This window comes from Caretta caretta, chromosome 18 (assembly GCF_965140235.1).
Source record: "Caretta caretta isolate rCarCar2 chromosome 18, rCarCar1.hap1, whole genome shotgun sequence".
In the NCBI taxonomy this organism is placed as follows: domain Eukaryota; kingdom Metazoa; phylum Chordata; order Testudines; family Cheloniidae; genus Caretta; species Caretta caretta.
Genome location: NC_134223.1, coordinates 18,148,899 through 18,174,465, shown reverse-complemented (window position 1 = coordinate 18,174,465; position 25,567 = coordinate 18,148,899). Strand labels below are relative to the sequence as shown.

At 45.2% G+C, this 25,567-nt stretch overlaps 1 protein-coding gene across 3 annotated transcripts in view; it reads right to left on the bottom strand.

Moving 5' to 3' along the window:
* Nucleotides 1–24,802, bottom strand: part of SKI (SKI proto-oncogene) — a 144,889-nt gene extending 120,087 nt beyond the window's left edge. Inside the window, exon 1 of one of the 3 annotated variants that reach the window (XM_075121174.1) lies at nucleotides 23,662–24,802. In XM_075121174.1, the coding sequence (XP_074977275.1) occupies nucleotides 23,662–24,573 (912 nt within the window). In that variant the 5' untranslated portion in view covers nucleotides 24,574–24,802. The remainder of the gene's footprint in view (nucleotides 1–23,661) is intronic. The other 2 variants (XM_048824842.2, XM_048824843.2) reach the window with 2 other exon arrangements.
* Between the last annotated feature and the right edge of the window lie 765 nt (nucleotides 24,803–25,567).

Here is a 25,567-nt window from a genome sequence, read left to right as displayed (position 1 = left end):
GATCCCAAAGCACTTTCCTGACTGCTCTATAAACCACACACAGGGATCCTCTGCCACTGAAATGCAGCTGCCTCTCTAGTGGGTAGGAATCAGTCTCCTGGTTTAATTTTGCTGCGCTTGTTGATACAGTAAGAAACCACTTAACGTGAAATTGGTCCACTTACAAAGCAACGGAATGGAAGTGCCAAGTTGTATCAAAGCACTGCTGAGTGCAATTCCCGTTAAAAGCCGCCCTCCCCCTACAAGACCGAAATTCTCTCCCCTGTGCAAAGGCAGAGAAAACAGGCAGTGCTCAGGGGTGCTCTGTAGACTCAAAGAGTGGACACAGCCCCTGCAGTTGACAACCGGGCTGGGTCTGTGTCATCCCACAGCCATGGCTCTGCCTTTTTCAAAATCCTCCTCTGTGGGTTCACAGCACAGTCTCCCACCCCCAGCAGAATCGCCCTGGTTCCACAGAGGTCAGGGCTTTCAGCAGCTCTCACAGGGACCACTGGCCACATGTGCTCCCACATTGTAAGAGCCCAGCCCTGCGGGGCAGCCCTGATCCACGAGACTGGCCAAGCACTGAGTCTAGACCCCTTTGCTTTTTAGCGGTACCACGTGAACAATCCCAGTGCCACCTGAATTCAGTGAGCGCTTTGGCTGCACGACAGGGCTCGGGACGGTTCTGTCCAAACGAAGATAGATCCCAGCCACGTAGGAAACGTAAGCTGAGATTGTTTTAAACACCTATCTTGAGTGGGTGATGATATCGTGGCTCATGGACATTCTGTCTTTCCTCGTTGGAAAGTGGGCTGGCTAATTCATGGGCAGAATGGGAAAGGCAGAGGGCAACCGACAGACGCAGAATACTTAAAGCAGGCATGAGAATGGAGACAAAGCTCCCCTTTCACCTCCTGCTGTTATTTACCATCTGGGCTCCTGAAAAGGGGGTGATGGGTGGGAGCGTGACAGGTCTGGGAAGGGGCAGTATATTTAGTACTTTGTGTGTGTGAGAGGTCATGTGTCAGCACCTTCACAGCACATGGGAACACAACCCCAAAGAAGCCTCAACAAAAGGGCTGCCTCTTCTGAGGCAGCCAGAAATTCTGTGAATGGGGGTCCTGGCACCACAACAGCAGCCTGCTCAGAATAAGGGACTGCTTTTCAGAAATTGCACAGGGCTTAGAGAAACATCCTCTAGGACCTAGCACGCACACAGTCCCACCCTGAAAGCACAGTGACGTGCTGAAGGGACACTACCAGGTTAAAAAAATCTTATATAAAAAATGGCAAAAACTCTCTCTCTTGTTAATAATCCCTTCGATCATTAGAACTGAAATGGCTTTCAAAAGCAAAATTCAATTTCCCTTCTGCAGCAATGCAGGTCAACTATTCTGTTTTCCAAACTGTAAGTTTTCACATTAGTTTGTAGTCACTTCCACTTTCTGCTTTCCCAACATTGTTTTTAGGTTGCAAATTCTTCAGGGGGATATTTAAAATCCACTGGATATGTGTGTAGCAAGCACCCGCTTGTGTTGGAGCCTTTTCATTCCCTTTTTTATTGATATTAATATAGAAAAGAAGACTGAAAATTCACATCTAGGAAGCACACAAGATTTTTGTTTGTAAAGTTCATTTTTGTGATGTGATTTTTATTTAAAAAAAACAGCAATTTTCCAAAAGAAGAGACATGAAATCAAGAGTTCGGGTTTGAGGATGTTTCTCTGCCATTTTTTCCTTTTTTGTTCCTAAACAGGATTCTGAATAGTGTGCGCTCTACATTCAGTGCTAAATCTTTTAACAGGATCCCTTAGTCAAATGACATGATGGACTATTTGAATGTGAGTATCCTAGCCTTTTGCCCAGACTGGCTGTCTGCTGACTAGAGTGTTTCTAACAATGCTGCTACTGTAGACATTACTCTGTGCATTTGTTAAATTATTTAAAATCTATACCCTGTGAGATGCACAGATGTGAGAATCAGTCACCAGAACTAATGCAGCAGTTTTGTTTTCTTTTTAAATCCATATGGCTCTCAAATTCTGTTAGGGGGAACCACTTCTCCCAGGCTAAAAGCTTTGAACTGAGGATATCTGTATTGTACCATCAACTGTACAGTAAAGATAATGGAAGTTTGTATGTTGTGGAACAGAAATGAGCATAATTTTTAACTGTGATGATGGAAAGTTAGGACTAAACAGGAGTTTAAAAGGGCTACACGGGATCCTAATGCAATTCTTTAAATGTCACTAGAGTACGCATTGTAAATCTGTGAGACCCTAACTTGTAAATGAAAATGTTATTCTTGTTGTTCCACCACCTTTCTTTTGTGTGTGTGCACACACACACGTGCACACGCAGTCACAAACTACCAATAAGCACAATAAGGAATCGCAATTAGCATGTCGTTGCAATGCACTCAAACAGACTGGGACTTCCAGGCCATTTCAGCATACATAGACTTTCACTCCATCCAAGTTCACAGAGAGGGGAGGAACTGGGGAACGCTCCCTCCCTTAATGCTGCCCGACCTACCATCCTCAGAAGCTGGTGAAGCAATGGTAGGGCTATTTCTGCTCCTGAATGCTCACTTCCCTGCACAATGCCTGCTCAGCATCCCAGTACACCTTGGGTCGCTAGGCACCACTGCATCGGGGATATTCCATGCCGGGCACTCACCCCTTCCTGAATGCCCCTGTGGGGTTCTGTAAGCCCAAGCACTATAGACAGGTGTTGGGGCAGCTGCTGTGCACTGCAGCTACCATGATGAAGAATAAATTACCTGCCAGCCTAATAATGAGCAATTCTCCTCAACGGGAGATAAGGTGAGCAGAACAGCCCAACCACTAACCCATGCCACTTACTACCTGACTGATGCCTGGAGAGATTTTTATAAAATGAGGAGCCAGCTGTTTTTCTGAACTTTACCTCATAGTTGGGGTTAGCATTAGCTTAGCATTAGAACAGTATCGCCCATATCACAAGCTGTATTTGAGGACAGGAGCATGATGTTGGGTGGCAGAATTTCCTACCGTACTCTATTAGGAGTTAGCATCCTTATTTATCAAGGCGTGTGTACACTGGCATCTCCATTAAAGGGCTCAATACTGTATCAAACAGATGGGGGAGGGAGGGAGAAGAGCAGCACTGGCCGAGTTGCATAATATTCAACAATGCTCTGATCTGAGGTCAATATGGCTGAGTGACGTCAACAGCTAAACTTTGCTTTGGAACAGTTCCGGCTTTGCTACGTTTGTGCAATCATAGGGACAAAAGAGTCTCTGCTGGTATAAATGGGCATAACTCCACTAAAACCAAGACAGCTGCAGCCATCTACACACCAGAGCCTGTTTGGTTCATTCTGGTTTTTTGGGTTTTTTTAAACACATTTTTATTTTGTTGTATGTCAGGAATCCTAGTTGACAGGGAAAAGAGGAGAGAGAGAGAGGTGGTATTATCTGCTGCCCTGAACCAGGGTAAAGGTGGGTCAGATAATTAAATTTGTCCTGGGATTCTAAAAAACAGATTCTATTTACATACATTTTCTTTTTACATGGAGAACATGTACAAGTGACTGTTTTCTCCACTCAATCCCCACTCCTTTTTCTCCTGACTGACCCCTACCTAAACACATTTACAGGGGTAGGACCAACAAATCCAGCTACATTTTGTATAAACAGGAACGCAGTCAAAGTCTAGCAAGGATTTCTGAGGACACAGGGATCTCACTGCATTTGCCAATTTCCCACTGGAGATTTCCATATCTAAAAACCTCCTTGTCCAGTTGAACTAGTTTTTCTAAAGGGCAGTTCTGTGCGTAGGTTTTTGGCTGCATGAGATTCAAGGCAAGAGACAATTTTAAAATAACCATAATGGCACATGGAGCTTTACAATTCCAAGGTCTGCTCTTAGAGTCCTGACATAGGCAGAATTTTTATCAGGAAGAGAGACCTAGGTCAGGTCAACACCAGGAACTTTTGCCAGCACAGCAATGTCACTTAAAGGTGTGATTTGTGGGGACGGGGGAGGGAAGCATTTCTATACCAGCAAAAGCCCTAGATAGATGCATTAGTCCCCCACATTGCACATCATTGTTCTTCAGCATAAGCTTGCAGGGCCTTTGGGCGCATTTACTGAATCTATGCTGTGTGTAGCTCAGCCACACCCCAGATTCTGGCCCAGTGACTGCACAGAAGGTTAAGAGTACACGTGTGCAGGAACAGCACAAGGGATGGGAGCCAGGGCTCCTCGGTTCTCTAAATGGCTACCGCTCACTCACTCACTGTGTGGCTCTCAATATCATTTCAGTACAGTTGCGCTACATTCAACATCCATGTCTCTAGGAGATGGACGGCATGCGTCTCTGTGTCGACTGTACATATTGGAGGGTGTCAGTGGCATTTCTAGTTCGATTGGTTTATGTATCACAAGGATGTGTGACTCAGCACATGGGGAATTTTCTGTCAATACAGTATTGCTTTTGTACATAGATCTGAAAGTTACGTATTGGGCTGGATTCTAATCTCACAAGAGTTTTACACTGGGCTAATGCGATCGACTTCCATGGGAGTTACTTCGGATTGATACCAGCCTAAAAGAAAAGAGACTCAGGAGAACAGAGCATAGCCTATCAGTACTAGGAGTTTTATGGTAGGTATGAGTATTTGATGCGATGATGGTAGCCAGGAGGAGAGGAAACTAACTTTCTTTCATTTTGTTATTTATAAAGCAGAAAAGTGTATGCACTCCCTAAAACCCAGCCAAGAGAAAGTGTCAGGGATGAATGGTACCACTCATTCTCCATGAGGCACACACAATCCTGAGTTCAGATGCTGGCAGGCAAAAAGTTTTCAAAAGGCTCCTTCCAAATGAAAAGCTACTCCAAGTTGCCAGCTAACTATGACCAAAACACTTTCAGAATTCCCTGCTTTGAATGTGGTGGCTGACACAAACATTATAAACGGAGGAGGACTCATTTTTACACACACACAATAAAGAAATGTAAGTACAATTGTGAAGAAGGGGGAGGAAAATTCCTTCCCTCCTAGATGGAGGATTTTTCAGCCCGAAGTAAATTAAAACAGATGGGTTATAAACCCTCCCAAAAAAGGAGATGAGTGGGGGGGGGTTTCTCTAATGGAAACCCCCTTTCAGCCTGAACTACAGCAGGGCTGCCGGGCACTGCTTTAACAAAGGCTTGAACTTCAAATGATCTGAGTCCTTTAATCCAGATACCAGAGGCCCTGGGAGGATGGCTGCGAGTTTGGAATCCCCAGGAGAGAAAGAGCTGACAGCATGATATATTTGAGAGGGTGAAGAATCTGTTAACCAACCCCAGCATCTCCACAAACCAAAACCAAAACTCGCAGGCAAAAAGGGAAAGTGGAAACGAAGGAAGCCAGAAAAAGTAACTGACAAGAGCTGGGTTTACAACATTACTGGGGTTCCGTATGACTCTGGAGCCCTCGGCCTGCAAACACTGGGAAGAAAAGGCCCCTGTGGGGATCCACAAAACTACGAGCCAATATGAAATGTCGACATTGCTCCATGTGCAAGGGTAGATGAAGGTATTCCTGCGGCTTCAGCTATTCCGGACGCCACATAATGTGCTATGGGAAGCGAGAGTGATGAAACGGACTGCACTTCTGGAGGGCGAATTCTCCTTTCACGTGTGTATGTATTGTTCCCATGGACTCAGGAGCTGAAGCCAGCGTTCGGCCCAGAAATGTTATAGTAGCTCAAGGATGGGTCTTGTGGTTGATTCACAGGACTTGTCAGGACACCTGAATTCCCTCCTCAGCAATACCACGGATTCAACGGGTGCCATCAGGCAAGTCACGTCTCCTCTCGGTGCTTCACTGAACCTACTCCACAAGCTAAATGTGTTAATGTCTGCCAGATGCTTTGAGATCCTGAGCTTGATGCTGCAGGAGAAAGCGTTGGCTGATCTAAAAGGGTGGGAGGCAGGGGATTTCCCACATGGGGCATGGAACTGGAGTGCTGTCCCAGTTGCTGTTTGCCAGAGAACATTTCAAGCATCAAACAGGACAAGAATCTGACCTTTCTTGTTCCCCTTTCAAGTTGACATTTATTGGAGGTTTGTTTGTTGTTTTGATACCCTGTGTAGATTGCAGATAACAGGCAAGGCTAGGGATGTTCCTCCCTCCCACTTCTGTATTTGTTTGGGCAGGCTGCCTATTTAAGTTAATTTTGTTTTAATTCTGCATTTTGGTTAAGGTGCCTAGAGGCTTTTGGGCAGAGGCGCCCGAGAAATTAAAATCTATTTATTTACTTATTGGTGTCGATAGGAGTTCAGCGCTCCGAGGGGAGGCAGGACAAGCCACAGATGTAGATCTGCACATAGTTCTGCTCTCGGGTCAAACCTCACCTCCACCAATACCAGGTCCACCCCCCACATTTAAAGGGAGTAGATCACTGCAGCAGTGCTCAGAGCCAACACACAGATCTGACAGCAGTGTTTGATGAACCTGCCTACAATATTAAGATATTCAGTACTGTAGCCTTTAAATTCCACCTGCCTTGGATGGTAGACAGGTGCACGCTAGCTCTGCTAAAGTTAGCACGCTACAAGTAGCAGTGTAACCGGAGGAAAAGGGTCGGCACAGACAGCTCAGGCTTGCTGCCTGAATACAAACCTGCTAAGACCCCATACATATATATTTGGGCAGCTAGCCCAAGCCGCTGTCCGTGCTAACCCTGCCTATACTGGACACTAGCTAGGAGTCTATCTACCAGCACTGGAAAGCATGCTTCCAGCTGCTGCGTGGACATATCCTGGATGACACCGAGTCCCTGCAAGATACGCTGCCTACAATCACACAGCTGGCTTAGCCCTACCCCCAGTCTATGGCCACAGAAAGAAGCAAATAAAGCCCTGACCCTTCTGCACTCGAAAATCTCATGGGAGTCAGATTTCAGAGTAGCCTCCATTTTTAAATGAAACACTCAGCAAAATGCAGGGCACGATTCTGACCTCACACGGGTGGGAATCACCCCTGATGCCCGGGCAGTTAGATCTGTAAAAGCACAGAGGATGGAGAAGGGGTTTTGTTCAACCAGAAGGCCAAATCAGGTGCTGTCACAGGCACTGTTCACCTCTTCTCTTCTGGGCAGTGACCCTTCCCCTGCCCACCTTACTCTTCTAAACCATCAAGGGGACCAGGACACCTTCCTCCTTCTCAAGCTAAAGGTGGGTGCCCTCCTAACGTCAGTGTTACCCAGTTGGAAACTGTCCTCAGAGAACCAAAGACCAGAATGGCACCACTCTCAAAGGCTATGCCATGCCAGAATGGAGTGTTAGAACCAAGGAACCTGGTCCAGTGCTGGACTTCCAGAAAATTTCACAACAGCATAACACAACAGGCTTGCCTACAATGGGGTTTTACTTTTTGCATCACTGCAGTTGCACTATTGTTGCTCCATTGCAAACGTCAAGCGCGCACATAATGCACTGGTGTGAAAAGCAACTTTGACACCGCAAATCACCTTTTACACCAGGGTGGCATAAGTACACAGCAAAATTGCAGCAAGTGTAGCCATACCAATGTAGCTACAGCAGTTGAAACACACACAGCTCAGTATGGACAAGCCATACATTAATTCTTTTTAAAAAAAAAAAGGCTCAAGCAATGTAATAACTGCTTTAATATGAGGCAATTAACAAGGTTTTACTGCATCTTTACAGCTTCCAAAAGAGCTTTATAAATGGAGACAAAAAAGCATAAAGGTCAGATGCACGGGGAAAGCTCACAGTATTTAAGAATGTTTAACCTTAACCAAAAAAAAAAAAATCACAGTTTTGATAGTTCTGCAGGAAAAAACTTAGCAAATTTACAACAAAACTGTCATGTAATTAAGGCAAGGCACTTCACACATGAACTTAAACTGCTAATTAAAAACCCCTTGCTTAATTGACTGCATTTGCATTTCATTCAACTCCGAATATAAACGGTTTGGGCAACACATATGCCCCTCCCTGGGTAGAGAAAGACTGCAGGTAAAATAAACAGGGGGCACCAAGAAGCAGCATCAGCGCCTTCTGAAGGAACTGGAAGGTGCCATCTGAAATCTTGGATATTCATTTTGCTCTGCACCTTTGCAGTACTATGCCTGGGGACTCTGTGCTTCAAATACTTTCTGAGATCCGAATACCATACTGAGCACCAAACCCAGCAATAACCACAAATGGGAGCACAGGGCACAATAAACAGTGGTCCCTGTCACCAATGCCTGCATCTGGTATATAGCTCCAGTTACTCTCTGGCAGGAGAGTTATTTTTCAACAGACCCAGCTGCTGCATGCTCAACTTTGAGCTCCAAGAAGAGGGACAAGGAGAACCACCAAATCGCTGCTCTGCTTTTCTAAGAAGCACATGGGGAAGGTAGAGGAGAAGGCAGACAAAAGAAGTTCTGCAGCAAAAAATTTCAGCTACACATCAGAAAAAAATATCCTAACTAGGAAATCTATTAGACTGTGGAAGGAAAATGGCGGAAGACCCATCGGTTGCATAGTCTATAAGTGAACTGGAGAATAGAGCCCTACCAGAGGGATGTCAAACTCACTCGGCGGAGTGGGGTTGATATCTAGGTTTAATTATGATCAAAGGTTTCAAGTCAGGACTGTAAACTCCCCACAACGCATAGGGGAAAGGGAACTTCACCCCTCTGCATCTTTGTCACAGGATGTCTGCAGACTCAGGAAGACATCAGTGCGTGGATTATACTCTGCTCACATTTGGAAGGTTATTGCTGCAGCCATGATGGCTAGAAACTTACTTTTGGTTTAAAATGAAAGCTAAGATACTGCAGAATCTGAATGCATCATGCAGGCCACACAAACACCATGTCAGACAGGTACATGACAGTTCTGCAACACAGCAGGGTTTTTCCAATCTCTGTCCACTGGAATTTGTGACCGATACTTTGGAAGTGTAATGTTAGCATTATTTCCTAACCTATGGCAGTTCTAGTCTTTTGCAATGGTGGCAAGGAAAGGTAAAAGACACAAAAAAAGACATCTGGCTTATTTATCTCAAGGCCAAAGGGATTAAATCTACTGCACTGATTCAAATCTCACACCAATGTAAATCAGGAGTGACCCTCTTTAAGTTGATGGCATTACACCAGTGTAAAAGCAATGCAAAATGAGATCAGAATCAGATTCTGCAACTCTAAATTCTCCGGAAAAATTAGTTAGTTATTTGATGAGTGGTGCCCTTTAATCATTTCCCTTCTTACACCACTAATCCAAGAACACACACATTAATTCAGAAGGAACATCAATAAATTCCTCCTGTGCTAAGGACCCAATCCTGGAACGTGTATAACTCCAGTTGAAGCCAACAAAAGTTGGACCCTAATACTCTAAAATTCCTAGAACCAAATTACACTATGTATAATGCTGACTTCACCATACAAACCAATGTAACTCCCTGCATTTCAAAGGAGTTACTGAGAATTTACATCAATGTGACTGAGAGTAGCAGCCAGCCCCTGGCATTTATATTTTTATACACAACAGAGGTTGAGTATTAGAATGATAAAAGTTATTTTTTATATATTTCTAATATACAAAGACTTCCCAGGCCCAAAAAAACCACCAAACAAAAAAATCCCACAACAACTAAATTAAAATAGTGACTCACCAGTAGCCATTATTAGTGTCTGGTTAGCCAGACAAATATAAACAGACAGGTATGCACATTTTATTTAAATTGTCCTTTCTGAATTTAAACCTGTCTCCTGCTGATCTGATGCGGGGTAGTGATGACTGCAGAAGGCAGCAGTGTCAGGAGTAAAATTTAACCCTCCCTCCCTACCCCCAGACTTCAGAGTTTTATGGAAACTCTCTCTATAGATCACAGAATTCCAATCACTGGTGCAAGGAGAGGCCTTGTACGTACTGCTCTCTCCTCTGACTTGCACTGTTTTACACTAGCAGCTCCATTTATTTCAGTGGAGTTATTCCTGATTTACACCAGTGTAAACTAAAATCAGAGTCAGGCCATCTTGTCTTTTTATACATACATAATGAACCAGCCCATTGGGCCTGGTTCTCCTCTGATCAGGAGCAACTCCACTGAAATCAGAGTTACACAGAGGTAAGGGTGATGCAAGTGAAGGGAGACTCAGACCCCAATCATTTTATGCAGTGTCTAGGAAACAGTCTACGAACCATGAGAACACTTTTCCTTGAGCTCCGGGCTGAATTGTGGAGCCCTGTAATAAAATCTAACCCATGAATGTACCGTATCCAAAATTATAAAGGTTCCCCCATCCCTATTAAATAAAGGGATGTTGCCTCCTTTAGCTCATTTTTTAAAAGCTCCTGTAAAGTCTTTGAAATATTAATATTTTCTCCCAAAATGACAGCAGCTGCTCTGCTAGCCTGTGACATGGATGGTTTTGTTGAACGCTTTTTTTTTCTTGGTTCAGTGTGCTTTGCATATGAAACAGGACATTCCCCATCCATCCCCTCCTAATCTAACAGGGACCTCACTTCCTCCCCATGAAACAAGCAGCCCATTCAGCAAAAGGGAAATCCCAGGATGCACTGGGGCAGAGCAGCTAAACAAGAAGCTTTGGGGAAAAAAGCGAAAAAAGAAGTTTGAGTGCGTCCAAAAGAGCAGAATTGAGCTGGTAATTGTGACCTTGCAAACTAGTAATTTAGGATGTGGATCTGCTGTGCCAATCTTTCAAAAAGTTTTCCAAGGAGGCAATTCTGGTCTGTCCCTACAGCAATAGCCCACAAAAGAGATAGTACACAGCAGCAGCAATCTGCTGCCAAAACAGAACCACTGATAAATAGCCAGACTGGAGTGTCCTCTATAATTACCGAACCAGATTCTGCAGGGTAAATCTGGCGTAACACCACTGTTACTCCACGATGTCACCAAGAGCAGAATCTGACCTATGGATCCTCACAGAAAACTTTGAAGAGCAGCTGCTTTGGGCTTGTATTATTTTTTTTCCCCAAAACCCTTTTTACTTCTTAAGTTTGCATAAAACCAGGATCTTCTCCACTCTACATTTCTTCTCTAATGCTTGCTTTGTGACATCACAATTGTCTCCACAACAACTAATTGTGATGTCACAGAGGATTCCTATTTCAGACGGGGGGAAATAAGCAAAGAGAGAAGGAGAGGGAGCTTCTAAGCAACAAAGGAGCTGTTTTCATGCAAATGTCATAAGGAAGAATACAGCAGCATAAACAGAAGGGCTTTCAAGTCTGCCATGAGGAGGATCAGCTGCTCCTTAAGGATAGCATGAAGGAACAACATAAAGTTTAGACCAAAAGTATGAATTCTGGGTCTGGCTGACTGGTATAAATCCATTGAAAACAAAGTCAAATCAACATAAAACTGGAGAAATGCAATGGTGAATAATACCCTTTAACTATTGTAATCTTACTAGCTAATTCTTTTAAACTTAAAATTACATTATAATACTTTCACACACAAATTCTTCTCTCAGACTGATGTAAATCCCGGTAACTCTAGTAAATCAAGTGACTCTTGATTTCCAGCAGTAACTTAAGAGCAGAATTTGACACACAAACTACAAACCACTGCTGAAAGAGGCCCAACTTCTGAAGCTGTTCAGCAGATTCTGCTCTTGGTTGCGATGGTTTAAATCTGGATTAATTCCATTGATGTTGCTGGAGTTACTCTAGTAATACAGAACAGAATTTTACCCAACGTCAGTTTGCCTGAATGAAAGCAAGACACTTGACCTGGTTCTGATATCACAGAGGGGTCTGATTCAAAGCCAACTGAAGTCAATAACAGCGTTTTCCTTGACTTCAATTGAACTTGGATCAGACCCTAACACAGTTTTTATACCAGCACAGCTTGAGTGATGTCAGTAGGGTTTACTCTTTATTTACACTAGACCATAAGTGAATTAAGGATCCCCAGAATTTGGCCCAGTGGGAACTGTGCTATTTAAAGTACCACTCCCTTTTATACGTGAGGCCTAAACGGCAAAGGTAAATCTTTTCCATAACTATCATATATCTCCATATACTGGTACAGTTCACCACTGGGATTCAGAGCCCAGATCTTTCCTATCCTTCCAATACAGCCTGTGTCATGTTTTAAATCTTTTCCATAACGCTGTCTTTCATCCTGAGCAGTGAACTGCTCAACTCATAAGAAAATAAAAAGAAGCATGAAAATCTGTACTAGCAAATGCTCCAAATGCCAAGACTAACTTATTTCTAAAAATTAATTCAACTCTTTCATTTCTTAGCTGCAGGCCATTTGCTGCCACTCCTTTTTTCCACCCAAACAAAAGACGAAAGGGATGACTCAAAGGAACTTGAATTTCAAGCTAAAGCCACAAAGCATGGAACGCTTGATCTTAATATTAAACAGGTGTGCAGATGCCATTCATTCAAGACTCATCATGGCTGGCTTTTTTTTTTTTTTTTTTTTAAACTTGAAAAAGCCCTGATTTCCTTAAAGACACATGGACAAATTCAATGACAACATAAGTGTGGTGTAAGTCACATCTTGGGCGAAAGCTGCTCTGAAAATGGGTGTAATTTTACAGTGTTGCCAATTCCAAGCATTCAAAAATCATGACTCAGGCTCCTAAAACTCATGAGGCTGATTTAAAAGTTATTAGATTTGGGGTTCTTTTTCATAGCCTTTTGGTTTCTGAACCATTACTGGTGTCACATTTTACAGCTTTTCTCCACAACCACGAGGTCTAGAAACTTACTTAAATAAAAAAAAAGTGGAGATTTTAAAATAATCATATGCCTCCAGGAGCTGAGGCTTTAAGAAAACACCAAATATCGTGAGTCTTACACCCTTTGCACCATCGTTTTGCACACCCACCAAATGCTAAGTTGGTACAAGTTACACCACTTTATCACTTACACCCATCTTATAATACTCTTTACTGCTGAACCTGGCCCGGAGATCTCCATGGAAGATGTGCCTATCTAGTCCTCAGTTAAAACCCTTCACTGATTTTGCAAAAACTAAACTCCTGTGACAAAAGAGGAAGGCAAAAAGCCAAGCACAGCTAAACTTTTGCTACAGGACTTCACGGGCTTATTGTACAGTATGTTTCTTATTAATGACAAAATGCGAATAAAGGAATATCAGGAATGGACCTCATGCTGCAGTCTGAACTCATTCATCCTGATTTTCGTCTCACTTATCTCAGATTTGTACCATTGTAAATTAATTCATGCCAGCGTAAGCAAAGGACAACCATGCCCATTGATTTCACTGGGAGTGCTGCTGGGTAAGGGATGGAGAATCAGGTCCATAATGCTGCTGAGTATTTTTAAAACAAATGCCTACTATCTTTGAACTCAAATACATTTATCAAGAAGGAAGACACAGGCATAAAAGGAAACCCTGTCTCATGAATGCTAAAGGGACAAATTCTGATCTCAGTAACACCAGAATAAATTTGGAGTAACTTCACTGAAATCAATGAAGGCTGAAAATCACAGCAAAATAGTGTCCCCGTACTATACATTTTTCTTTTCAGGCCCATTAATTAAGGTGTTGATTTCAAGGATTTTCTTTTAATTTTAGGTTACAAATTAGGTGCAGTGAAAGCTAAAACGCTTATTTTCCTGTTTAAATACCCAAAGCTAAATTTTTTTTTAAATAAAGGATACTTGTCAAATAAAACACCAAAAGAGTCTTAGAGAACTGTATCTTCCATAGTGTTGTCTTGTTTTTTTTTCTTAAGAGTAATTGATGGTTTCCTGCGTATGCTGTAACAATAATTGTTCTAGTGAGCAAAAGCATTGCTATGCAATACATACATTTTAATGCTCCATAGAATTGATTTAGTTAACTAGAAAGACGTTGCAAAAGCATGTTTTATGCGTGCAATTCAAGACATCCAGAGCTCCAATAACATACAGTAAATCACTGCTAATAAATAGCCAGAGAAAACAGCAACTAAGGTCCCAATCCTGCAATGTAACCCCTGCATGGGCAGATCTCCTTGCCTGCCCAGAGTCCCACTGAAGCCAATGGGACTCTGCATTGGCCCTGGGAACCACCTGCGCAGATCAGGCTGTTTTACTGCAGTGTAGACGTATCCTCAAAGTTCCATCAATACAAGTGCTAGCTGGAGGTTTTCTTCCCCCACCTGCATCTCAGCGCCAAGTGGCATGGAAGGTTTTCAGCCCAATGAAAACAAACAAGACAGTTTTCCACTAATCAAAGGAGTATCACAGAAGTCCCTCCAAGCCCTTTCATTATTTACAGGGTGGGAAGCCTCAGTCACCGGTCTCTTCTGCCTAACACCAGTAGTAAGGACAACAACTTCCCCATCAAAGCAGGAAAATCCAAAGACTGAGAAAAACCACGTGGTGGTGTTATTTATGATTTTAACAGCACCGTTAACATATTCTGCAGCTTTACAGACACACTGTGAAAAAGACGAGGTCCCTGCCCAGAGAAGCCTCCAATCTATCAGCCCACTTGACTTTGCCTGGGTATTAGGGTCTGTTCTAAACATATGCAGGGCCTATGGCAGACATAATGCAGTGAACAATGGAATTCAATCGGGGGTGGGGAAAGGGTTCATGGAACAATGAGGGTTACAGCAGTGAAAAGACATGGAACAGTTTTCCCTCCCAACGCCAGCAGATGTTGTCCAATTAAAGATGCAAATAAATCATCCTTTGCATTGCAAGTCAGAAAATAAATACACAAAAGCTTTCTAAATACATTTCAGTTTAAACTTGCATAATTCTCCCAGTGGAGAAATCATCCTAAACTTATGCAATCCTTAGAAAGAGACACATTATTACAGCTTGTGTAACAATTTCAGTGCCACCCAGAGAACAGTAATCTGCACAAGGAAATGCAGACACAACCCTATCAGAGAACACCACACACGCACAATTATATGTGGGAAGGGTGGCCACCATGGGGGCTAAAACCAGAGACACCAGCTTCCAGAGCGACTGCTCGGTAATTGAGCTAGAGGGGCTGCTCCCTCTGCGCCAGCCAGAAAAGCCTCTGTTATACTTAACCCAGACTTCCTAACACTCGATATCCTGTCTGCTATTTCAATGCCCTTACTCAACGTTTCAGACAGACATTACACAAACTGGCTGGTGAAAAGGGCTTGAGAAATCAAGAACCAATCCAAGTGAATGACCTTATTCTTTAAATTGATACCACTGACTGAGGCTGAGCAGAGGCTAAAGAACAAAGGTACAGAGGTGCAAGTCTTCCTAGCATGCCACCTAAATCCTCCACAGGGCAAAATGGAGGACATACAAGGCCACAGTATTAAAAATGAATAAATAAAAATGTTAACAACCCAGCATTCTTGCTTGCAAGAAAAGGGGTGAGCATACCACACATTCTGAAGCAAAAAGGAATGTTACTGAAAAGAAAAGAAAACCAAACCAAGAAGAGATCCTATCCTCCACAAAGCATATGCAAAGTTAACTGCACATAAATCAATACACAGCAAGGACAGGTCACTGATTAGTTCATTTGCTGTTTACTCTGAGCCTAAGCTATGATGCTTCAACTATTACGTATGCACGTAATATGTACTTGCGTGTGTAATTCCATTTACTTTAATGGGACTGCTGGGACTACTCAGTGTAAATAAGAGCTACAGGATCAGGCCCTTATTTAGCAGAAAAGGTGATTATACCGCTTGTTGCTTTAATACTACATCCTCAGCCTGGAAAAGCCCGGTTAGACGAGATAGTAGCCAACCACTGACTGAGCCAATGATAAGAGCTTCACTCATGGGAATTCCCATTGCTTTCAAGGGGAGTTCCATTACAGAACAGCAGCAGGAGTGGGGCCCAAATTCATATCAACCTGTGTTTTTGTTTTCTCATCCAAGAACAAGTAAAACCAATACACATAGCTCAGTGCGGAAAGGCCAGTGTCCATCAGCCAGCAGGCTTCCCCATAATTAAAAACAAACCCATTCCAAAGAATTATAAAACTATATTTGATGCCATTTGCATGCAAGTTTATGGTATCTACATTACTACTGGAAAAAGTATGGCCCTTACTCCCGCTTTAGAGGGGAGATTTGCTAGGTTGCAAAAATCCCTATTTAACAACTGAAATCTAGATACCTAACAGCAATCATAAATCCCAATTCCTGCATGTGACATTGTCCTTTCTGTCCGAGGACAGAGGGACAATTTACAGCAATAAGCACTATCCATCCCTTTAGTAAGTGTTTCCAGGAGCAGATCCATAGTGCACTTCTGAAAATGAAACCCCAATTTTGATCTGCATTTCCCAAAGCAGATATACTAAAGTAATAACACAGCTCTAGATTATGCTCTTAGATGTAGGTATTGAGTACCAGTGTAAATCCAGAATAACTCTACTGACCTCAGCGGTGCTACTCTGGATTCAAATGGGTGTAATTAGATCAAAATCTGCCCCCATGACTCTAGGACCACACTCTAGGATGGCTCAACAGCCAGTCGAAGTACAGGAAGGAGTTTGATACAACTACAGTATTTCTGTGGTTTGTGGGCAAATAGGCTTCAGTTACTTGTCTGCTGACTGCTTGAGTGAGAACTGCAGAACTAGCCCCAAACTATCCTTACGTTACAGAGTCTTGGGGGGGGGGGTGTTAAGTTATAATCTGCATTTAAATTTTTGCAAAAAAAAATTTAAAGGAGCTAAGCAGCGGAGGGAGAACGAAGTACATCTTAACTGAGCAATCACCGTTGCCCATAGTGAATTCTATGCACTTCAATAATAATTTTCCAAGGTAAAAATAATACAGTATCAACTCAATCCCATTATTTTCCAATCTCTTTGCAGACTGAAGATTACTGTTTAGCTTTTAGCATGGAGCAGCAGAATGAAATGCAAAGATTTTCTGCACAAAAATGTCAATGTTTACTGCCCAAATTCAGAAAATATTTTTAAAAATGCATTAAAAAAACCCCAGATGTTATGTCTGTTAACAGTCAAATAAATTTCATTTAATAATGAAGTCCACAAGTTCAAACACAAACATGCTAAACTATTACATTTTTTAGATAATGCTTCTTTATCTGGAGGTCAACTTGATTTATGTGCCTTGTCCAGCCACTCAACCAAAATGGAGTAGTCCTACTGACTGCTAGTATTCTATAACTACACTACCTAGGAAGCAGTGTTTTATAAGTCACCAGTGTTCATTCCCTACCTATCTTTCTTTCCCAAGAGCCCAGAGATAAGGCTAAATCCTAAGGCTAAATCCTCCCATTGGAGACAGTGATACAATTCCCACTGACTTCAATGGGAGTTGCTTCTGGGCAAAGTACTATAGTGTTGAGCCCAAAGCTTGCTACTGTCTTTGAAAAGAAGAATTAAACCTGGCTTAGACAGAACTGGGTCTGAATAATGCACTTTGAGATGGATTTTTGTGTGTGGTATCTAGCCAGAGCATGTGCCAAGCTACCGGTGTGAATTCCCACCATCAGACACTTCACACTGTTAGTGCTGCAGACATGCACAATTTTTGACTGTGCTGAGTTGTGATAGAGGTCCTCTTCAAACTGGAATCAGGACCACGCTAACAACCGTGTCAAAACAACACTGCCACTTGAAATGTTCTATAGCATGGTTTCCCCAATCAGAGTGGCATGGATTTCTTATTCCGAAGAACCATGCTAGCCAAAACATGCTTAGGCTCAATGGTCTTGTAAATACTAGGGTTACCTTAAAATTTCCCACCGTTCTAGCAATGTTGAAAGATGTAGCACAGATAAAGTGCAAGCAGCTGCCAGCATTTTAACCACTGTTGTCTAGACATGCTCTGAAGCCTAGTATAGACACCTCCAGATCATGTATGGCATGCTTTTGTAAAGCCAATCTAAACACAGATCCCAAGAAACAAAAATATGCCCTCACTAGTTAAGACGATCAAATTAGACCCCTGCTAGCAACAACCATGTCCAAATCCTAAGGCATAGTTCAGATATTAGGTCCCTGCAATGTAGTCAGGACCAAACTATGTTTAACTTTGTCCCTAAAGTGTACTGAAGCCTTGGACAGGTCCAAGTCCTGAGTTCATAAGCCACAAAAATGGTGTGTCAGAATAGGCCACAAAAAGAGCAAATGTTTGCAGTTCTAACGTTGGGATTTTCCAAAGAGCAGAAGGAAGGGAGTTAGGCACCCAAAATCCCTGCCTAAAAAAAATATCAGAGGTCTAACTTCAGTGACTTCTATCGGGGTGAACTAGTTTATGGCAACTGAGAGCAGAAGTCGGCTCAGAATCCTCATTTCATTATTTGCAAAATATTCACACATGTGCACACGCATACACGCACATACACACACCCCTACCTTACTTCTCAATCCATAACATCTGTAAATCAGTTTCCACTCCTGGGGAAAAAAATAGCTGATGCCTGCTTAAAACACGGACATCTCCACAAACACACAGGATTTTGCTTTAAGCTTGGTATCATTTTTGGAGCTTAGCTTCTGAGCCATAAAATGATACCAAGCTTAAGCTGTTGCTCCAAGCCATTGCTGGTTTCTGCTTTGGTGGCCATCTTGGTTTTTATTGAAGATTTTCAAATAAAATTTTTAATAGTCAGATAATGCAATGAGTCATTTCAGTGTTATATATAATAATGGGCCTGATCCTGCAGTCTTTAGGCAGGCAGAATTCCCCATTGACTTTTATCTAATCCATTTAGTGATGGACTAGACAGTAGTTTGGATGCCACAACCTGGGCAGAACCACAAGTTCTCTACAGTGCATGTCACAGGCCATACATTCCTAGCAACTGCAAGAGATTCCTCTTTAGGTAGCAGGGACTCACACTAGTGGAGTAAAAGGATCCGGATTTTATCCCTGCTGCCACTGTGAAGATCTGGGTGGCCATAGTGTGCAGTACAATGACAGCTGTGAAGTACTTAAGTGGCCACAGCTATCTTACAATGTCACTCAGAGCTGCATTATTTCACCGTGAATAATTTCTGTCCTTTGATTTGGCTGCACACTTGACCTGGCTAAACCTTACTCCAGCTGAGAAAGCTCCGTGATGTGGCAGCAGCGCTGGATTTGGAGGAACTGCTAAATAAAGTGGAAGGCCTACTGTGCTCATTTGCATGTCAATACCCAGAATGCTACTTCTAGCTCACAGCGACTTCATAGAAATGCTGGGACCTGAGCCATGGGAACACTGCAGCGCTGGTGTGTGTGGGAGTGTGCACGGAATTCTCTTATCCCCCTAGTCTCTGATTCTATGTAGTTTTGCTAAAAAAAAGTCTAGCTCTGAAATGCAAGGAGAGGGGAATATTAAAGCCCATCAGGCTGTGCTCAGTTCGATGACTCACAGAAAGTGGTATGGGGCAGGGTGACAGGATCTTACACTGTTCTACTGGAGACTGCCCACCAATCAAAAAAGCTTTAAAGCCCCCTTTTGAGGCTTTAGTATCTCAGACACTTTGGAGACATGCTGGCATGTAGAAAACAGACAGACAGCAGACCAGGATAGGGCAAGGGCATCAGCCATGGAGCACAGGAGAGATGGGAATGGTGACCCAGGCCTCACCTATACTGGCCAGAGGAGACCATGGAAGTCTCAACTGAAGTACTGTGTCCAGTTCTGGGCATCACACTTCAGGAAAGATGTGAACAAATGGGAGAAAAAAAAATCCAGAGGACAGCAACAAATATGATTATAGGTCTAGAAAACATCACCTATGTGGAAAGATGAAAAAAACGGTTTTATTTAGTCTGGAGAAGAGAAGACTGAGGGGGGACATGGTAACAGTCTCCAAGTACATAAAAGGCGGATATAAAAAGGAAGGTGATAAATTGTTCTCCTTAGCCACTAAAGATAGAACAAGAAGCAATGGGCTTAAATTGCAGCAAGGGAGATTAAGGTTGGACATTAGGAAAAGCTTCCTAAGTATTGGGACAAATTACCTAGGGAAGTTGTGAAAACTCTGTCAGTGGACATTTGTAAGAACAGGGATGGTCTAGATAATACTTAGTGTTGCCTCTGTGGAGGGCACTGGACAAGACAGCCTATCTTCGAGGTCCCTTCCAGTCCTATGTTCTTATGATTCTATGCAACTATACCAAAAGAAACCATGGCTCTCAATTTATGGGACCCATTTTTGCAATTCTGGAAGTTTTTAAATCTTAGGACACACAACCCAGAACGTGGTGGCTGTGCTTCGAATAGCTCCACTCCAGACACAGTGGGTGAGAAGGGAGAGGGAACAAACTAATGGAGAAAAGTAGAAGAGACTAGGACACACTCACATATAAAACCAGAGGCAGCAGCAGGAGACCAGGAAAGGAGCAGGGAGAACAGAAAAAAATGCCGGGGGGAAGTGGGAGAGCAGGGGCGGAGGGGGAGAATCCAGGTGACAAGAAGAGACAGAAGGGGAGGGACTAGGACAAGGGCAAAGACTGAGGGGAAACAGGAAAGAGCTCAAGGGAAGAGGAAGCTCTGGGAAGTGGAGGGAAGGTGAAGGTTAAGGGTGGAGTGGATGTGAAGAAGCTCATAGGTCAACACAGAGGGAAAACAGACCCGAGATCAGGGAGGAAATAAAAAGGAATAAAACTAAAAAGAAAAGGGAAGGAAGAAAAGTGACAGACTGAGGAACTTGCTCTGCTGTACTGCAGAGTTCGGAGCTTCCTCAAATCTGTGGCTTTAACCCATTGTCCCCTTCATGAGGCTTCCACCTGCACTGCAGCTCTAGACCAAGCCACTCCCGGGAGGAGCAAAACCACAGACACCACACCTTGCACAATCACAGACAGACACATAAGGCACAGTCATGCTGACAGAGCAGCAGAGATACCCCCAGCCCCAAACACCCCAGAGACACACAGCCCGACACATAAGCACAGACCCATCATGAAACTGAGACGAATTCAAACAAATCACAAAAGAAGGCACACATCACACACGCATATGTACACAAATGGATATATGACAAAACAAAGTGACACAAGCACATACACACAAAAAAGCGAAGCGACACAGACACACGTTTCACACATTTATCCACAAAAAAGCACCCCACACGTAGCCAGAGAGACACACGAGCATGCAGGCAGACAGTGATAAACACAACCACACAGAGCCAGAGACAGGATCTTCCTTTCATTTCCTTGCTAGGCGACCTAAAATTTACTCCAGTCTAGCAGCCCTTGAGCCAGACTGAATCTCTCCATAATTATCTGCAAACGCTGCTACAGCACAAATGACCTTAACATATGATATCCCGTTGGCTACATCTGATGGAAAAAGGCTGGAGAAAAAGGAAACATAAGTGAGCTAAGGCAATTCCAAAACTCTGTCTGGTCTGCCAGGTAAGTTGTTGACAGGGTCTCTTCAAGATTGTGCTGTATTTATACAGGAGCCCTGAAGCCAACTCAAAAGCCTTGAAACTTAGCCCAGTTCTGCACAAGAACTGAGATAAAACGTTCCCCTTTCCCCACCCTATCCCCAGAACATGGACACAATCCACCCCTTACAATATTGCATTTTGAAAGCCAACACCCTGGGAATTTCATAGCATAAATGCATTTTGGCAAAATGTTCCAAAGTAGCCACTGATCTTTTAATATTTTTGATGCCACAATTTTTAGGTGCCCAACTTGAGCCTCATTGATCCTGATTTGTCAGAGGTGCTGTGCACCTTTCCCACAGGCCTCATCTGGAGCCAGGAGTGCTTAGCGCTTTCTGAGAAAGTGAAGTCCCTTTTGGGGTGGGATCTCGAGTTGGGCTCCACCCCTAAAAAAAAAAAAATTAAAAAAAATCAATAAATCAAAGCACCCCAAGTTCAGTAACCACTTTTGAAAAACGTCGCCCCTTGTGTCTAAACTTCCCCTGACTCCACCTAGCTCCAGTCAAGGGTTCTGGATATTGCTAAAAACAGCGTAAAACTCCATAAAAACCACTGACACCACTTAAGGTTTGAAATTCTTCAAATGGAAGAGGTCAGCTGTGGAAATGGGGAAGGAATCCACCAATACGCGACTAATCCAGGTAATAGTCAAAATACACCTTTCTGGGAGTAGGAGAGGGAAATGGGGAGAGGTGGTCTGGGCAGGATGCCACAATCACAGCAAGGTCCCTTCACCCCAAAAATCCTGCTTCCCCAGCCTCACAACCCCACCCCCTTCTGAACCCTTCCCCTCCCCACACATCTGTACAAGATAGTCAATCCCCACCATGCCACCTTAGCGCATGATTAGCAGCGGACAGACAAGCCATTAAAAACACATCCACCTCCAACTATGGCAATAATGTGGCTCATCACAGCACAACACTGCCACAATGGCTCTGACCCTCCAGCTCTGGGGAGGAGAATTTGAGGAACTAGAGGGAGGAGGAGTCTAGTTACTGATTTGGAAAAAAAAGAAAAGAAAGAAAAGCTAGAGGCAAGCAGCCGAATTAACTGGGCCTCCCAAAGCTAGCTGGGCTAAGTGCAGCTTTGTGTCTGGATATTTAAAAAAGAAAGTTAAAGATAGAGAGCGATTAAAACAAGCATTTGGGAAGTGATGAGAATATCCCTGCCCATTCGCAATAGGCTTTAAATGCTTCTCTTTGAGTTTGTCCCTAGCTTTGTGCACCCTACAACTCCAGCAACCAAAAATCCCCAACAAAATGAGACAAAATCCACCCAGCAAGCCAGTGCAGTAGAACTCAAGGGAAGGAGTTAACTCGACTTTTCGTGTGTGCGCGTGCGGACAGTGTGCTGCTCATCCCACAGCCAATTACACCACCGCCAGTGAGCCAGACATCCTGGTGTCTGCGAGGAAGTTTTCAGGGCCCTGTGGCATTGCTGCCCATTGATCAGGACTGGTGCCAGGGGCCACCACGGCCTGCCACCCACCCACATGCTGGGGATTCAGGCTGCTCAGACTGAAGAAGGAAAAGAAAAAAAAAAGCCACCTAAAATAAATGTGGTTTAGCAGTCTGGATGGGCAGCGTCAACACCCGCATGGCATATCTTAGAGGCTGCTGCAGTTGGCTCTAGACAGATTCATTTACTGGATTATACAAAACCCAATACACAAAAGCCAGTCTGGTCGTAGGATTCAGACAATGTGCTCAGTCTTCTCCCTTCACACACCAGTCGCTAATGCGGGCTACTAGTATACTGACCTATTGTCAGAATTTTTCCTACATACCCCTATGACCAGTCACATTTCATTTCCATCTACGCTTGGAGATCGTTTAGTCTCTGTTCCCAGACCTGTTCAATGTATTAACACATACATTAGGAGTGGAGTTGTATGTATTTCTGTAAAGAGCAGTTTGTTTGTGTTATTTGTCCTGGCCCCAGCTTCCGTGCTTCCCCATTCAGGCTCCAATCCCAAAGTCCTGGCCTAGCCAGCACTCCCAGTGAAAGTATGGGGGGAGCAAAGGCAGCAGGAGCAGGCCCCTAATGTACAATTCAAAGAAGAAATAGAAAAATAAAAGTATTTTAAGTAAAACCTAAAAGCCACCAAGAACAACAATTTAAGCCTACAAGAAAGCGAAGTGCAGTGTCTAAGAATGCTCTTCCACATCACCCCACTGGGCTCGATTTCACAGCATGGTTAGGCTGCTGCATGCCTTTAAAGGGAAAGGGGCCACCAACGCTGGTTTGTCGGGAGACCGCTGAAACCGTGGGCAAATTTCCCCCCCCCTCAAAACCAGGTGCCACTTACCCTGGGTGCTTTTCTCTTGTATTTGTTGCTGTAGTCAAATTTCTCTTTCATTTCATCCAAGAACTGGCCCAGCCTTGCTTTCTCCTCTTTCCCGGTGTAATCCTGGCTGAGGAGGATATAGGACCTCCAGTTCGCCGAGTCAAAGCCCCAGTGGCAAGTCCTGTTCTCCAGGGATTTATGTGAGTGGACCACGAATTTGTGAGGCGGGTACATGAGCCTGCAGTCCAAGCACTGGATGCAGGCAGCGCTGGGGTTGGCGTACAGCTCCGGCACGAGGAGTCCCTTGCACTTCCCGAAGCACTCGTGGTACACCTTGAAGCTCTGCTCCGTGAGCTCCAGCTCGATGGTGCTGGAGAACTCCTTCTTGCAGCGGGGCGGGTAGCTGCCCCCGTAGAGCAAGGCGTTGCAGAGCCGCTCGGCGTCCGTCTTGGTGATGAGCCCGCAGGACGGGGCCGAGAAGGGCAGGATGCCCATGACTTTCAGGATCTCCAGCTGGTCGGCCGTGCAGCGGGAGCAGTAGACGTGCAGCTCGTCGCACACCGAGTTGATCTGCTGCAGGGAGAAGTCCCGCAGCACGGAGTTCAGGATCTGCGGCAGGCAGAGCCGCTTCTCCCCACCCACCACGAAGCAGGAGATGGTCTCCCCCTCCAGGATGGTCTCGCACCGCTCCGTGGACCTGTCCGAGGGCATGAAGAAGGGGCCCGGCATCACCGGCGGGGGCTGGATGGGGGGCAGGTGGAGGACGGGCTCCGCCGGGTCCTTGCCATTGTCCTTCTTGTACATCTCCTGCGCCCAGCGGGCGGAGAAGGCGGCCGGGCCACCCAGGGAGCTCATGGAGCTCAGGTGAAACTGTTCCAAGGTCTTCTGCAGCCCGGGGTGCGGCTGGAAGCTGCTGCGACCGACCGCCTCCATCTTTCAGCCCCGGAGCCCCCTCCCCGCCCCGGCCCGACCAACAGCGAGAGGGAAGGGAAGGAAGCGCAAAGCCCCGGCTCGGACGCCGCTACGCCGGGGGCCAACGCATCCAAAGCGCCCGGCCCGCCCTGCGTGGCCTCCGGCTGAGTGTGCCCGCGGGGCGCGTGTGCCCGGCGCCGGGGGGGCCCCTTGCACCAGCGCCGCGCCTCCCCCCCCCCCTCCGCTGCCCCGCGACTGTCGCGCCGCCCTCCCTCCCCCCTGAGCACACCGGGCCCGCCCGCCCGCCACGCCGCCAGCACGCGCTCTCCCGGACGCCCCCCCCCGGCAGCAAGCCCCCCCCCCCAATACACCCCACAGAAAAGTCTGTGCCACGCTCCAGCCCCCGGGGGGCTCAAAGGCGCGCGGGCTGCGGCTCCGCGGCGGCCTCCCGGCTGTCCATCTCCACCGAAGCCAAGCGGGCGTAAGGGGGGGGGGGGAAGGGAAGCTTGGTCCGTGCAAGGAGGGGGCCACCCAAAAAAAAAAAAAAAGAACAACCTAAAAAACCACAAAATTTTGTTGCAATATTTGGTTTTTCTTAAAAGCTCCCCCGCCCGGCTTCACAATCTTTTGCACGTCCAAAAAAACCCCCAAAACGTGGCGGGGGGGGGGGGGCTGCAGACAGAGAAGGGGGCTGCAGGCAGACAGGCGGGCTTCCCCCCCCTTTTCCGTGTGGTCCCCGGGCTGGGTCGGGAAGGTTTCCTTTGCTTTCAGTTCTTGCTTTGCTCTGCTCTGCTCTGCTCTCGCGTCTAGCGGGCTGCGGGGAGCTGCAGGCGGCGAGCGCGCATCCTCCCGGCTCCTCTCCCCGGCAGCGACTGAGCGCGCCTCGCGCCGGAGCTCGGGCCGCCTCGCGCTCACTCCTCCCCCCGCCCCGCCCCGCCCCTCCCCTCCCCGCGCGCCCGCCCGCACCCCTCCCCTGTTTGTTGGTGTCTGCCTCAGTCATTGAATCCCTGCCAAG